We start from the raw sequence: 17,664 nt of genomic DNA, 5'->3' as shown, positions 1-17,664 counted from the left end.
GGTGGTGTGTGATAGTCTGTTGTTATGCTGGGTGGAGTGTGATCGTCAGTCGTGATTTTATTATCACTACGTTGTCTTCCATACTCAGCATTTTCATAATTAGGTCACGGTAACTACCATGTCCCCCTCTTTTAGTTTGAATACCCCCGCACAACGTTTTTTGGGGGGAGTGGCAAAAAAAACCATAATTCATTACTTCTCATAAACACTGATGACAAATTCGGGTTTTACCATCATCATGTAACCTGTATTTGATTTTTGACTTGCTAACAATAAAAGAAGAAAAAAATATCAGAATGATTTTTACGGAAGCCAGAAAATCAATATTAACATCCATTAAGATTATTTCTATGGATTATCTGTGATCCGGTGGTAGACATGACCAATTATGGGGTAAATGATAAACAAATCGCGAAAAATCGAATGTTTTCTCTTTGCAATCACGAATCGGATCTCTTTATTGATATGAAGGCATGCAAGCTCCGTGCAGCCTGAAAATCATTTCTAATAAGGCATTACACAAGAGAGAATCGTCAATCGAAATCCAATACGTCATTTCCCTCATGCGCATGCTCCAGCGTGTAGGAGTTTCAAAATCGATATTGGTTTTTCTGTGCTACCTTTCTTTCGTGTCAATCCTCAGAACAACATCGGATACAGCTGAAGAGACAAAGAAGAGCTCACTCGTCTAAAGGTACGCGTTGAATTTCAATTTAGGGTCCTCCCTAGCGGAATGTTTGAAGAATGTAAATGATCTATCTTTGTACCATGTAATTCAAAGACTTTTGCCTCATTATATTTTTTTAAAAAATTGATTTTGTGTACATTTTTTATATTATTTGTTCATCATTGTTCTGTAGTGCTCCGATATGTGTGACGTGACGACCTTTTTGTGACTGTTGATACTGTATGTAGGTAGGGGTGTTCGTGTAATCTGTAGGGGTGTTATATAGGCATTTTTACGTGCAGTATTTCGGGTAGATAATCTGATTGAAAATGTATCCGGCTTCACTCATTGACGTAAATGTAGGTAACGATATTGGTTATATCCATTATCGCTATCTCCAAATCCTTTAAAAATGTACAATGATTGAGCATATTCTAGAATATCTAAGTTCTCAGATTACAATAATCGCTAAAACTGATGGAAAATCTAATAATTTATTTAAAATAAACACGAAATTAAAAATAGATATTTAAAAATCCAAAAAATAAATAAATAAACAATCATAATCATACATTTATACACTAACAGGTATTTACATATATATATATATATATATATATATATATATATATATATATATATATACAATCCCAATTCTTGTAATTCAATTTACGTTTTCACAACATTCTATGGGTTGCAGTTGTTACGATACATAGCAAAATAGATTCTGCGTGACTGATAATAATTGTTTACAGGACACAGTCAAGTTTGTTTTTTGTACCAATCTAGGATACATGCATATACAATCCCAATTCTTGTAATTCAATTTACGTTTTCACAACATTCTATGGGTTGCAGTTGCTACGATACATAGCAAAATAGATTCTGCGTGACTGATAATAATTGTTTACAGGACACAGTCAAGTCTGTTTTTTGTACCAATCTAGGATACACAAGAGCTAAAACTCATTTTAATCTCGATCACAGATTTCCTTACATTTCAAAGACGCATGATTATAATTCTATACTAAAGCTGTATTTCTCATGTACTACGACAGTTTTGTCATGTAAATGAACATATTTACAGTGATTTCAAATGGACAAGGGATACTGAAATGACTGATTAACCATTTTATATTTCACAGAGGGTCTTTCATCTGATGTTTTAGCTGTGCGTGGGGAGGATATAAGGCTATAGATAGAATTAATAAGAGAATAATAACTAAACTACGTCACACGCATAACCATCAAAAACGAAAACGGCAGAAAATAAGCTATCAAAAGAAAAGTGAATCACGATGATACTGATGAAGATGATGATGATATTAACTTTCTACAAAACATGATTAAGCATGGTAGATGAATATTCGTTCATTTTAAGCAATAAAATAAAATATTGGCGCAAAAGATTAGAAGATAACTTTGTATCTGCTAAAAAAGGGGGGGGGGGGAAACGCTTACTCTTCTTAAACATTTCTTTAGCTGATACATGTAGTCGGAGAAGTATCGTATGTTAATGAACATCATTATTGAAACAAAATATGGCAGTTTCAAGATTTGTTCGTATACTTCTAGAATATATTTGAGTAAGTTTCATGCATGTTTAGATATTTTGTTATCTACGTAGATTGTATTAACGTTGCTCTTTCCGTCGTTATTTTTCCCGATAATGAATTAAACGTCCTGGAAACAATGTTTCCAGCTGTTGGCGGAGGTGACTTCCCTATCTCCGACAGGATGTTAATTAAGAAACACTGACGGATCTCACAGAAGAAAATTGATTTCGCAGGCTTGTCCCCGCACTGTCACCGTAGATAAACTCTCGTCAGTACCTCATTTACACATGCATTATTCAAAGTTTTCTATGATGTATTTATCAATTCTTCTTAAAAAAACCCACCCCAAATCTTATCACAATACCATTAAGTCACACATATTGACAACTTCATTGAACGTGCACAGTGACATTGACAAAGAATATTGAAATATAAGAATTTTCTCATTTTGGAAGCAGTTACTATGGCGATGACATGGGGAGAAAACGGCCAATCAAATACCGAGAGGAAAAAAAAAAACATTATCGAGTTCCCCTTGACGTTATCATTACTTTTAGAAAAAATATTACTTGAATTCGATCACATTTCGTCATTAACAGTAAACCATGTATAAATGATGATGAAGCGCTCACTAACGATAAACCAATACTAGTGACGGAGATAAAATGCAATACCCTCCGATTAGTTCGCGACAGGTACTTTGTATGTATTCTCATCGGACAAATCTGAAATTATAAAATTCACACATTGGATTGTTTAAATGCATTTTATATTGGAGCAAAACTACCGCCAATACACACGGAACTTTATTACTCCTATGATTCAATGATTTGGAGAACAATTATTTTATGCAAATCTCACCCCCGTCGCCTTTTTATACCTATATACATACACAGTAAAGATCACAAAGAAATATCGGAAAGTTTAATGTAGGTCTTTTATGGAACAGTACTTAAATTATCGTAAAATACGCGTTTGACTTGTTTGAAAATGCAGCCATTTTGCAACATACCAGAGACCTTTTCAGTGACCTTGACATTCCGACTCATTTTATGTTAAGGAGGAATACCACACCAGAGAAAAATGACGTGGATGAAAAATGGAGAATATGTACAGAAATATTTTGACACTGAAAGCTTTCAAATTTTAGTTTATCTAGTCAAAATGCAGTATTGTAGAAAGCAATCTGGAAAAAAATAATAATAAAAACCCTGTTGGATTTGCGGTCTACAGAGCAGCGGTCGACACGTTGAACGACTAAGCTACTCAGCTAGGCAATCAAATGTAAAGGAATTCATAGATATTGCCGATATTATACTAATATTTATTTTTCATTCATGTTTTGAAAGGAAGTCAGCCATTATGACGATTTCGTATACCCCCTTAAGAGGGGATATTATATCTACAATTAGGTATATGCTTAATGAAAGGTGATGATAATGAACAGCGATCAATCTCATAACTCCTATAATGTGATATTCAGATAGTATGACTACGGATTACATGTACTCCGTTTATCTGATCAAAATATAGGGTTCACGGCGGGTGTGAACAATCGACAGGGGATACTTACTCCTTCTAGGCACATGATTCAACCTCTGGTATGTCCAGGGGTCCGTGTTTGCCCAGCTCTTAATTTTGTATTCTTTATAGGAGTTATGAGATTGATCACTGTTCGTTATCTTCATCTTTTCATTATACAGGAAGATTTATCATTCAGTTATAGTAAATAATAATCTGATTTAGAGAGACATGCGTGTGTTCGTCAAAATCACATTGTATGAAAGTGCAATATCTTGTTTCTCGACGTGTATTAGTATCATTATTGCGTGTAATAGTATCATTATTGGTATGATTTTCGTATACAAATAGCAAAGTGTATCTGACGTCTAAAATTTGTGAAAATGCATATGAAATCTTCTACATCATAAAAATGACGCACAATTATCGACTCTTGGGTATCATATACTATAGCAACCATGCAAACATTTGCGATCAATTCACGCTACTTGTTGTACTGTTATGTCACGATTGAAGCAGTGCGTCGTTTCCCGTGCAATTCAAACTGAAAACGTCACTTTTAGTATATACTTTATCTTTCAAAAACATTGATTGCATTGGGGGAAATCCAAACTCCCACCAGAGTTCGTTTGCTCACAAACCAAACTCTTCCACTTAGGCATTATGGGATAGCAATTTCTTAGGCCGTGTATACTGTGACGTCACTGTAGAATGACGAAAAAACATAACGTCAAACGTAAACAACTTTCAAAACAAGAACGTAAACATCAAGTTCATTACTTTACACAATAATTTGAACAGAGTCTCCCTACTTTTTAATGATCTTTTGATCATTTTATGTTTAAAATAAAATCCATACTTTTATATTAATGCTCTTAATATTAATATCTTCAAACTTTTAACTGCGAACTACTTCTTTAGTGTAATTTGTCTGCGTGATAATCGCGGACTCACAATATACAAATCTGTATATTGTGGTGCGTCACATAGGAGAGGTCTATTCGTAGGTGACGTAATGAGGCCTCGACGGGGAGTTTGGGGGGAAATCCTGAACTTTTGATGACGTAATGTATAGTTTGGTACTACTTTCATTTGTGACATAATAGTGCAAGAAATGGCGCGAAATAGATCGCAATTTTTAGCGTGCTTATATCGCCCAGATATTGAACGCCATTTGTTTGTAATGAATAAGATTTTACTTGCATTTTCACTAATTTCAGTTTTTTATTTGTACAAGAAAATCATGTCAACGTTCAATAATGATGATAATAAAAAAGATGATAAAAGAATTTTCGATTTTGATCAGAAAGCAAAAACATGCTGAAGGTGAGAGTTTTACGTGGATATATTTGGAAATTTGATATTGTACATGTCATCGGGATTAACACCACCTGGTTATTGGTATTGGATCATGCGAATTATACTTGCACGATTTGCTAAATGAAATTCGTAACGAAAGACAAAAAGATATATAAAGGAAGGATTATCACACCGACCAAAGGGACTGGTTCACGTTTTAAAAAAATATTTCTCAATTTTTATGTTAAAGATTAAAAATATAACTCATTTATTGTTGACAACCAAAATTTGGACCTTCTGTAAATTTAATGCATTTTTTAAATTTTGCACAGTCACAAATTTAACTTTTAAATGACACATTTGACCTAAAATATACTTGAAATGTGATATACATTGTATATGATAAACTTGGATCGATGTCCTTTTATTTCAAAACTTCGTAAACAATAACACACCTCGACCTTTAATTTCAAAACAAATGATAATAAAATATAATGACCTTTTATCATGATCTATAAAACCTTAACTTTTTTGTGAAACCCTTTACACATATTATACTGTAGATTTTGATCATTTAAAGTGAAAAACAAAATTTGGGGAAAAATCATGAATCAGCCCCTTCAAGACCGTCAAACCATTGCAAGCAAACCCGGGTTGTTAGTAATATTCACTTATTTTCATTGGTTACAGACCTAATGTTACACAGAATCAGAGAGAACATATAGAAATATATTTGAAGCAGTTGGAAAAAAAGTACATACAGTAGAATAAAAGCAAACAAAATCTGTTATATATATATACATGTATTCGATATGATTTTCATTGCAGATATTCAATAGGTGCAGTACATCACGTGACAGTATGAGGCTGTTTCTGGTGCTGTTGCCGTTTTTGGGCGTGGTATTTTGTAGTGCAGCCCCCACAGACATCGAGAAGAGATCAGCTATGGGTTTGTGTTTATCTATATAATCAGCATGGAAGAATTCTAAAGGACCAACTCTGATATAAAATACTTTTATTCAACGAATATATACACATTGTACAATGTACAATCTGGAACGCGACATAAACCAGGCTCAATTAAATAAGGATTTTGCAAAGAGAGAGAGAGAGAGAGAGAGAGAGAGAGAGAGAGAGAGAGAGAGAGAGAGATCCGATTTCGAATTTTTATTGAAATATTGTATACAGAAGCGTTGAGTGATTCTATTTCTAAATAAAAAGGTCTACCGGGTAGTGTTTTAATTCCAGGGTTGCATTCACATGTCTACCACCGTATAGTTCGCAATTTATTTAAATTATATTTTTTGAATGTTGCTTGAAAAGATTCAGTCTACAGACTGACCCCACGTGACAAGTACAATAAGTGACGGATGTTAATGGAGATAAACTGTTTACCTCCGAACACAGGAAAGGATTTTCTGCTAATTCTTTTGATGAAAGAATGTAAACTGTGTTACTATTCCCCTCTAAAAAAAACCCCACCAACAACCCCCCCAACCCCCCCCCAAAAAAACCCCCAAAATTTAATAATAATAACCCCCCCCCCCCAAAAAAAAAAAACACACCAAAAAACCAAACAACAACAAAAAACAATCAAAAAACAAGAAACCAACAAAAAAAAAAAACCAAAAAAAAAAAAAACCAAAAAAAAAAACCCAGAACGCATCGAAAAATAATGATTTATATATTGTCTTTCGAGGAATAGTGAATGGTAAAAAATGAAATTATAATCTTCCCTGATAGATTCGATGGTTTCGAAATCAAAGAAAAATCAAGCGTCACAAGGATAAATGTTGCCTAGAGTTTTAACCCGATGTTTTCCTGTATTCTTGGTCATATCGTGTCTATATTATTGTTTTTAACCCTGTTGATGTCCAGTTTTCGGGGTCCAGGCCTTTACCGTACTCATACTCAAACTCAGCCATGTTTGTTTTGAGTACAACTCTGAGCAAGCTCCAAAGCGTACTCGAAAAATCTTGAGCATGTACATGTACTCCATTTGAGTATGAGAATAATTTCATAAAAGTTTTATAACCTTCACTTTTGAGTACGAATACGACTTAGAACACATAGTTCGAGTTTGAGTATGAAAACGTGCACAAAAAAGTTTTATAACCTCCAGGCCTGTTTTGTGAATGCTGTGATTGGGGAGTAAGAGAGGAAAGCATATATGTCATAACTCGATAAGACTGTTCCACCAGATGGACGGTTTATGCTAACAATTCGTTTGAACAGCTTTTCTGGGTTCTGTTTCACCAGTGCATTACTTTGCATTCTACACCAGCCTCACATTTAGTGCATTTTGTAACTTATACTTTTTTTCATATTGCGTGTCATGCTATGACCTTTTGTTCATTTGTGTTTTCCAAAAGCCATCCAACGTTTGAACTTCTTAAAAAGCAAGATAAAAACCATCCAAACCACAAGATTGCATCTCCGATGTACTAACGGACTTTGAGTGTATTATTCCCCAGGGCTTCTCTTTCATTGTGTTTCCAAACACTTCCAACACTCTGGGATTCTGTCCTCAAGAGATGTGGAAAGAACTTACATCACTCCTAGGGATAACTACATGTTAAAATAATCCAAGAGTGGCAATTCGGCATTAAGTTCAGCATTAGAACCACCCCAGCAGATTTTGTTGTTGTTAGAAAACATGTCCCTCATGTTTGACGTTAAGGAGTTTCACGTTTCACCGTAATAATGGCCCTTACTCCTTCTCTTGTCTTGCCAATATACAATAATTATTTTTAAAAAGAAAACGGAGAGTACATTTATAATGCGCCAGGGGATCAGCTCGTATTAAATGACGAGAGCTTTATTGCAAAATATCGTATTATACATGTACATGGCTTAAAGATCGAGTTTCAATTTTTTGCCACTACGGATGTTCCATTTCACAAAGAGATATGGAAAAAAAAACCGCTTTATCATTATAAACACCCAACGATGATGATATAATATAGTAAAATGAACAGCTATTCCAAAGTGACAAACATATAATGATGTTGACCTAATATAGTAAAATAAACAAATAAGTGACAAACACATAATGATGTTGACCTAATATAGTAAAATAAACAAATAAGTGACAAACACATAATGTTGTTGACCTAATATAGTAAAATAAATAACTATTCTAAAGTGACAAACATATAATGATGTTGACCTAATATAGTAAAATAAACAAATAAGTGACAAACATATAATGATGTTGATCTAATATAGTAAAATAAACAAATAAGTGACAAACACATAATGTTGTTGACCTAATATAGTAAAATAAACAAATAAGTGACAACCATATAAGAATGTTGACCTAATATAGTAAAATAAACAAATAAGTGACAAACATATAATGATGTTGACCTAATATAGTAAAATAAACAACTATTCTAAAATGACAAACATACAATGATGTTGACCTAATATAGTTAGAAAACAACTATTATAGTAAAATAAACAACTATTCAAAAGTGACAGAATACAATGAAGTCGCCTTTCGTGTAAACTTCGTGCTAGGGAGTACAGTTCCTCGTCCGAGGTTATTGGCGGTGGTATGAACTCCTTTTCGCGTGGTTTTCATCCCTCACTCCTCCTAGGCTATCGTTAATGATCTGCAGTTCTTCGAATATGCTCTATAAATAGCATCATTTGCCTGACTTTTTCTGATGATGCTTATTTTGCTTTGTCGTATACTATTTGCCTGTTGTTTTTTCTTGTTCAGTTTCACTTTCCCTATCTTAAATACAGATACATGAAAGGTGAAGATAACGAACAGTGATCAATCTCATAACTCCTACAAGCAATACAAAATAGATAGTCGGGCAAACACGGGCCCCTATGGAGAAATGTCTAATATTTTTCTTTCCTTTATTGATTTTTCGTGTTTTGGATTTGTACATTAGGAAAGACATTACAAGTCTCTTTGTTATAGTATGATCTTGTTTATGCCGAGATTTTATATACTCATGTATTCTTTGACAAACATCCTGTTATCTGCGTCATGCATGTCTCTGAAGTTTGCCTGTTTCTTGGGTTATTTCGTGTTTCTTTCTCTCTGGTTGAGTGTCTTATGATTACATCATCAACAAGGTTGTACGGTTTATTAATTTGCACATAGACTTAATCTTACCATCGTTCTCGGCAATATCCGTGACGAATTGCCCTGCCTTGTTGTCACTTGATTGTCTTTTATGTGAACCATTTCTCGTATTAAGTGTGAAATTACATTAATAAATCATTTCATTAAAATTCTATTACAAGGAAAACACATTGCATAATGAACAATAATGTGATATGAAAATATTAGTACTGTAACTATTATTTTTCAAAGATTGGTTGATAATGTAATTGAATTTGATTAATTCTGATAGTAATTGTTTAAATTGATTAATTCTGATAGTAATTGTTTAATTTGATTAATTCTGATAGTAATTGTTTAATTTGATTAATTCTGATAGTAAAACGTGCTCAGGAAGTGATGATGTTCGGAAATCAGCAGAATAAACCAAGGATAAAGAAAAGTGACCCGGATGTTCCTGTTCTTCCGGATCTGGAAGGAAGTGTAACAGCGCATGAAGCCAAAAACATTGCTGAAACGAAAACCGCAGAACTACCAAAAGCCATCGAAAAGGAACTAGAAGACGTCAGTGATGACGTCACTTCACAGAAGGATTCAGATGAAGGAACATCGGAATCAAACGAACCGACAACAGACGAATTGCTTCAAGATTTTCCACCAGAGACTGCAGAGGCTCTGAAAGAACTTGAAAATGCGAAAGAAGAAATTCCGAGGGAAGATGAGAGCACTGCGTCAGACGATTCATCAGACGAGACATCAGAGGAGAAAGAAGATGAATCGGATAGAGCTGGTGAGAATAGTTCTGTTCAGGAAATGGGCGATGACGAGGATATGATAGAAATGCTACCGGAAGAATGGTACAGTGAGTATCATTTAAACTGTATGCCTACCAGTGTTTCTCATTTTTCACTTTACCTTATTTGCATATACGCCTCAGACACACGATGTTACTGAAAATTGACGGTGAATCCATGTGTGTCTTTGTAATGATTTATCAGGGTCGTTAGTTTTTCCAATTCTTTATACAATGAATTTTTATTTCCCCTAGGTAATCCAGCCTTAGCATTACAATTATACAGAGCCTATAAAAAGCTTCCGAACTACGGGTATCCATATTACCGAAGACGCAGACGTTCACTGTATAAAGCCCGCATGTTTACAAATGAAATGAAGCGATCTCATCGTGCCAAGCGAGATCTGCCATACACAGACGAAGAATATCCTCTATCGTACTACCCAGCAAAGTTCGGTCCATCTTACACGATAGACGATTTGGAATCTTATGCGAGAGAAAAAGAGTACGAAGACAATGTTTTGAGAGCCATCCTGGACAATGTAGATCCTGAAGATGTGGAGGAGATCGTTCATAAAGGAGTTATGGGTCTGTTTATCCCTCTAGAAGAAGAGGAGCCCGTGATTTCCTCCAGAAAGAGAAGTCCCAATTTCTATCCGTACTCCGAGGAGCCGGAGACTCACTTTGGTGCTTTTGTTCCAGAGAAAAGGGAATATCTTGATTCCTACAGTAGACTTGTACAGTTAGCCAGAGAATTGTCCAAATCGGAACAATCAAATGAAGATGAATATCAGGTATAAACAGCAATTTATTGAACATGGAATACGCGATCACAAATAAGAAATATGATCTATTGCAAATTGAATTTACAGTAAATTAGAAAAACAAATTCAGAAAGAATTATGTTTCAAAAGTTGAGTTCATCTTAACGAAGATGCACAAACATATGAACAAATAACAAACAGAAATAAAACCAAGGCTCGTGTCTTGAGCACTGACAGATCTGAGAAATCTCAAGGAGCGATCAATTTTACAGCTGATAATGACTTATAAATTTTATGTGCGTTTGCTAAAAATAACTACTACCGGTAAATCAATATAGAATTAACGTCGTAATGACCAGAATTAATTTTTCAGATATCTAAACGTAAAATTGTCTTCATAATCCAATTGTCACATTCTTTGTCTGTATTTGTTGAAATCACCATTTTATTTTTATTTTTCAATAATGCATGTAATGGCATCTGTCTTTATTGGGGAGAAAACATCATCCATTAAATCTAAACAAAAATTTAATTTGGAATTTAAAGACTTTTAAAACAATCACCATGATAATGAGTCTTTGTTGAAAACACCTGCTCGTCGTCATTTTGATGATCTAATCACCCTGGGCTTCAAGAATACAGAGTATCAAGTAACGGTCAATAGCTCTCCCCGTTGTCGCAAACTCATTTATTTCTTGTCGTACAGACCAACACATGGTCTGACGAACTGTACCATTGCTGAAGATCGCCCGACTGGTACTCTCAGTAACGACGTCAACAGAAAATTGACGAATGCGCGAAAGCTAAACATTTGTAAAGGGAGGATGTCGCGGTTGCATTCACCAATGACGGATGATGATCTTGTATGTAGTTATGTTCCTGTGTTAATCGACTCTTCAATTCAATTACAGATTGCTAAGGTTAGATTATAGCCTGATCTATTGAATTTTGAATCGATGTGTGAAGCTCAGTTAGTTCGCACTTACCCATAATGTCAGCGCACGAGAAGGGATACACCCCTCCGGATCCATTTCGGACGCAGATGTTTGAAGTGAGAGATAATTGCAGACTTATTACGCGTTTCGTATCAATTACTTCGGGATGAGTTTCTCTCATCAAAAATATCGATCTGAGTAAATCTTAGACACACACGACGGATGTAGTAATGAATAGACGAAGATCATGCTAGCTTTTAATGGAACAAAACATATACAGGGAATCAACAGAAGTGTGTGCAATAGCCCTTCCCATTAAGAATACATCTGTTTTACGGATGGTTCGCGATCAAAAAAATGTATCTTCCTCCAGTGAGAGTTTAAACATCAGCCGTAGCCGTGGGTATGGTTAAAGTCTGCAGCGTAATGAAACAAGATCAGGAAAAACAACGAATGATAGGATACATATTGTACTGAATCTTTGCAATTAGCGTTAAGAATTCGCCAATTAAATGAGTTCCCTTTCGCTGTCACTTGATCTCTTAAATGTTGTGGACAATATCCGACCAACGTTAAAACCCAAGCTGCTCTCTCTCTCTCTCTCTCTCTCTCTCTCTCTCTCTCTCTCCAGTCATACATCTTACTAAACCTTTCGTCTTTTTTCATAAGCTGTCAATTTATAATGACAAAAATCCCATCACACAGTCACGCTCCTGTCGCATAGAAGCAAATCCTCCGCGTAGGATAAAGTTTTCTATGATTTTCTATTGAAAAATTCCCGTATGAAAGAATCTTAAAATAGAATAGAAATAAACTGAGTTTATCTTTCTGCTCGTTCGTGTAGGTAGTGTTAATAATCGCCGAAACACAATTAGAGGAGCGTAAACAATATTGATTCTGCTATCATTGACATCATTTGAATCCTATACGTAGAGCTATGATGGATCGATAGGACATTATCGTCCTGTGATAAATATCACGATTCCCGTTGTTCAGCAAGACTTTTAAGATTCTTAAATTCATCCCCTTACGTAATGCCTCTATGAAATAGAGAACCTCTAACTAAATCCTTAATGATTTTCCCCTCCAATTATCTGTCAACCTCTAATTACAAAGGATCTGAAATTACTAAAGGTTCTTTTATTTCTCTCGTAACGCATTGTAAGTTTTCACGCTTCGGTGTCGAGCATGGGACCCCGCAATTCTCGTCAAGACCGATATATATCTACTACATGTACCCAATTACATCTATACAGAAAGACGCAGAGCGATATATATCTACCACATGTACCCAATTACATCTATACAGAAAGACGCAGAGCGATATATATCTACCACATGTACCCAATTACATCTATACAGAAAGACGCAGAGCGATATATATCTACCACATGTACCCAATTACATCTATACAGAAAGACGCAGACCGATATATATCTACCACATGTACCCAATTACATCTATACAGAAAGACGCAGAGCGATATATATCTACCACATGTACCCAATTACATCTACACAGAAAGACGCAGAGCGATATATATCTACCACATGTACCCAATTACATCTATACAGAAAGACGCAGAGCGATATATATCTACCACATGTACCCAATTACATCTATACAGAAAGACGCAGAGGCTGAATCGAAAGCCTTGAAAGAGATGACAAGCCATTGAAATCCTTTGTTATTAATATTGGTTCCTTAATGATAACAATCAAAAGACTTTGATTTCCCTTTCATCCTAGATGTCGGGGAACCGTTGACAATCTATTAAATCGACCAATACAGACATTTTTATCTCAATTCTAGGCCTTGTTGCAAATTTATTCCAACTGTCAGATAATGTGCGATATTGCAGATTTTGATTCGAGATTTTACGGCCTTTTAATAATGGATGATTTTCTATATAGACCATTTTATATTTCGATGAATAATGAAGGATATATTCTTCTAAAGTAGGAAATCTATTTTCATATTCCTATACGACATAAATCTCAGAACGTCATTTTACCCTTAAAGACGTACGATTGTCTTCAGTGGTATGTTACATTGTAATATATATTAGATATCTGACTTGAAATTATGATTTTAGATATCTTGATATCATGATTCTTGTTTCTTTCAGAGGTGGTAGTGAAAGAGCAAAATGAGGTATGACGTCATGGATGATTTGGCAGACGGGAGGTTTACCACGTTTGACATCGTGTTAGTTAAGCAGACGACGGACTTAACATCAATTTTGGATGTGTTAAATTACTCATGGATTTTTTGAAGTGCATGTACTTCTGTATTTCGGATCAATTGTCAACACACTTGTTACTTTGTTGAATCGTTATTTTTTTTTTTTTATCTTGGTATAACTTTCTCTTTTGTGAAATTGTTTCTTCATTAAAATGTAAAGTATTGATGGCTATATTTTTGTCAATAAATGTATCTTTTCTATTTATGTTTTCTCTGACGTTTCATCCTACCTGTTCTAAAACACTAAATGACGACGAGAGAGGTTTTTACTAACATCCATTCTTAGGGCCCCGATTTAATTTTAAGTCATAAGGGGGTATGTTGCTGTGCATTCTTTGTAGCTGGAAGTCTATGCACGGCGCGTTCGTACTCGTCGGGGCTTTCTTTCCTTTGAAAAACAAATAAAGTCCATCAATGCGTTAAGTAAGTACTCGGATTTATAACTGATCCGTGCCCCCCATTTCTGTCTCTGAATGGGAAAAAATACCCGAGGGTTCTAACATGTCGATATTCGATACCTTTTCTCTTTTCTAGTTTTGTCTTGTTCCGACCTTGAATTGATAACCATGCATATATAATACCTTTAATGGCATACAGATGCCCAAGGTGTTTCCTCAGCTTTGCTTTACGCAGGCATTATTCGTCATATAACAGTTTGAACATGGTCGTTTATTAAAATGACTATACTAGAGATCACCACGGCTTTCATTCACCAATATCACGCGGAAATCACTATATCACTGGTCCACGTGTGATGAACAAATACCTACACACAATATAGCGAAAAAGAACCATTAGCTGAAGCCCAAATCACACCAGAACATAGCAAGCTCGGGGTGACCTCTTATTGACCTGTCACCATGGGTAGCCCAAGGAGAGGTATATTGGAGATGCCCGAGTTAATTGTGTTTACATGACTATTGATATGGTACATTATATAAGACATTTAATCCTTATCCATTACTCAGCTCTTTCAACCGTATTTGTGGACATATTCGTCGTAAAGTTAACATACCGTCTCCGTGTCGGTAGTTGTGTATCAGTAGTTGTTTATCTACTTTCCCGGATAATCTAATTGTTATTCAGTACAGGTGTTTAATATTTTCCATATTTGTTGTGTAATATCTCTTAAAGGTGTCGGGTCGAGAGGTCAGTCAGATACAAGAAAAGGAAAACAACTCACGCCGTGATATTAAATCGTGTCAGTTCAGGCTTGTATGTATCGTTATTGATTTGTTGAATAGACGAAGTAAGACATGCTGCAAAAACTCAAGTGTACGTTATTCTCCAGAAAACGGTTCTCCTCGTTTTCCATTACAAAAACGTTCCCGACTGCCTCTGATTATTGCTGATAGAAATGTGAAATTATGGAGAATCTACATCAATTTCGTAAAGAAGATTTGCGTATACGTCTTCTTTAAGCACAACGATCGGTCGAGCAATCCTATCACATTCTACATGTGTATAGAAGTGATCCATGTCTTTCTCATTAAAGAAAATCTACAAGGATGGAACATCTGGTCAATTACATGTGTCTTTCTCATTAAGGAAAATCTACAAGGATGGAATATTTAGTAATTTACAAGCATATATTCTCTTTTTGGGTCAAGTTTCTGGTTATTTGGCCAATATTCACAATTCATTATAATGTGCATGTAGATAGGTGGGTCTCCATGGATCTTTCTGTAATTCATTCAAGAAATGTCACTCATTACATCATGACCCTACATTTGCATTTGAAACTGCATTTACAAAGAAAACCAATGGACATTTATCTCCCTGACACATAATGCTTGAAGCCTGTTACAACGAGAAAAGAAAAATAATTCAGAATTAACCCTCGCATTATTCATCGCGGTTATCATCAGGGTTTTCAAAGACATCGATTTCAGTATATATTTTTCTAGGAATTAAACTTATGAATATGATAGAAAATGACAACCTACTATAATTTCCAAGACTGGCCACTTAATGAGGATCAAATATAAGTTTGAATTCAAAGGGAAAGGTCGTCTAGTTTTAATGCTTCTGGTTTTTTGTTCTTCTCTCTCTCTAAATGAAACTTTTAAATAAACAAATACCCCAAGAGATTGATTGTGAGATGGTTGTATTACGCGAAAGGCGAACCAAACACCCCTCCCTCTTTAAGAGATCTCTTCGTGTTTATTTTCCTGGACAAAAGTGAAAACAGTAAAACGCACTCATAAGGATAAGTAAAAATATCTGAGTTTTTAAAAAAAAATAATTAAACCACCACTGCGGTATCTTGATGATCTTATGTTGCTAAGCAGTGGGGGTCGGTGTCCTATAATTTGCCATATAACGTTCGAAACACATTATTGGCAATTCAAATCCTAACAATGGTTTGATAAGTTACGTGGAATCCAGTTGAATGAACTGTAACAATCCCCAGTCAACCGGTGCCTCTCCTGAATGTGTCATAGGTAGAGAGATCAATCTTCTACGATTTTAAAATGACGTTATACACCTTATGTCATTTCCGGTATCGACTATCAAAATGCTTTTATCATACATGCGCACACAATGTCTAAACTATAATTGTTTATTGTGACATTTCCCATTGAAATGGATCATGCTAACTTCAACAACCCACAGCACGTTTTGACTGGCCTTCATTTAAAACTATGTTCCCTTTATTTCACAGATAGCCGTTTCTATAATATATAACTAGGGTATGGTTCAAATATTTTTTATACATTGCATTCAACACCCAGACGAAAATTTGACACTTTTGAATAAATCATGATGAATGTTATTTTAAAAAAAAAAAAGAGATCAAAACATCTGTATAATTTTAATATTTACCAACAAAGACAGAACCTATGTAAGGGAGTTCTTTTCCTTTGCAAGACCCTATTTAGATTGTAAAAATAACAACAACTGGAAAAAAAATCTTTGTACAAATTTAAACCCGAGAAGACCTTTTCACAAGCAAAGAAATAATTGTGAATTCGAAAATTACCACCTTAGATATTTTATTGACCAATCAAGGGCTCCGGTGGACATTGTTAACAAAAAGAAGTATAATTCAAACATTATTTCTATAAAAACTAAACACTATTGCTTATTATATTATAATCATAACCAGGCATCGTGGTCTCTAGACCTACTAACAATTAAAGAATTTGTGATACATTGAAGTTACCCCGTAAAACTGAGATTTTCAATGCATCACTATTATAATACTGAAAAGAACAAGATTTGACTTTTTGGTCAATTACCACACAACACTAAATGGTGTGGAATTTCGGGTGTGCGTCTTCAAGACATCGCTTTGTCGATCCAACAGAGCTGAAAAAATAAGGTTTTTTTTTGCGTTCTATTTAGAATTCTAAACGAAAATCAATTCTCTCGGATAACATCGCGTTATGGTTAGGCGCTCATACAACACCTTCGAGATTTTGTGTGTATGTGTTTTTGGAAATCAGTATCATATGCACTACCGACAAAAGCATGAGATAAATAGATTCATTTCAGAAGAATTGTATTTGGTAGTTATATGAAAAAGGACACACATGAATTTATGTCCTCCATTTTCTCAAATAATTGTAGACGGTACTCCCGTCCCTTAAGTGACAGCAATGAAAATGTCCCTTTCCTCTTCATTGTACAATTTTCTGTAGTATATGTATCATAGTAAAGAACTGAACATTATATACTATTGTACATGTACTCGAGTGATCTTACGAGACGAGGTCCCGTGTTACAGCAGGTGTGGCACGATAAAGATCCCTCCCTGCTCAAAGGCCGCAAGCGCCGAGCATAGGTCTAAAATTTGCA

At 35.0% G+C, this 17,664-nt stretch overlaps 1 protein-coding gene across 1 annotated transcript; it reads left to right on the top strand.

Moving 5' to 3' along the window:
• Nucleotides 1-512: 512 nt before the first annotated feature.
• On the top strand, nt 513-14,064 carry LOC125675825 (uncharacterized). Its single transcript, XM_048913632.2, has 5 exons — nt 513-694; nt 5,872-5,992; nt 9,507-9,989; nt 10,176-10,714; nt 13,748-14,064. Exons 2-5 carry the CDS (start codon nt 5,905-5,907, stop codon nt 13,754-13,756), a joined length of 1,119 nt encoding a protein of 372 aa, XP_048769589.2. The 5' UTR covers nt 513-694; nt 5,872-5,904; the 3' UTR covers nt 13,757-14,064.
• The last annotated feature ends 3,600 nt before the right edge of the window (nt 14,065-17,664 follow it).

The sequence above is a fragment of the Ostrea edulis genome, chromosome 3 (genome assembly GCF_947568905.1).
Source record: "Ostrea edulis chromosome 3, xbOstEdul1.1, whole genome shotgun sequence".
NCBI classification, from domain to species: Eukaryota; Metazoa; Mollusca; class Bivalvia; order Ostreida; family Ostreidae; genus Ostrea; species Ostrea edulis.
The sequence above is the reverse complement of the archived record's forward strand: the minus strand, read 5'-3'. Positions and strand labels throughout refer to the sequence as shown.

Excerpts from the sequence above, each read along its gene's own strand:
- LOC125675825 (XM_048913632.2), top strand. The coding sequence starts at position 5,905 with ATGAGGCTGTTTCTGGTGCTGTTGCCGTTTTTGGGCGTGGTATTTTGT. Across the intron at positions 5,993-9,506 it reads CGAGAAGAGATCAGCTATGG|TAAAACGTGCTCAGGAAGTG; the intron begins GTTTGTGTTTAT and ends TAATTCTGATAG. Across the intron at positions 9,990-10,175 it reads GCTACCGGAAGAATGGTACA|GTAATCCAGCCTTAGCATTA; the intron begins GTGAGTATCATT and ends TATTTCCCCTAG.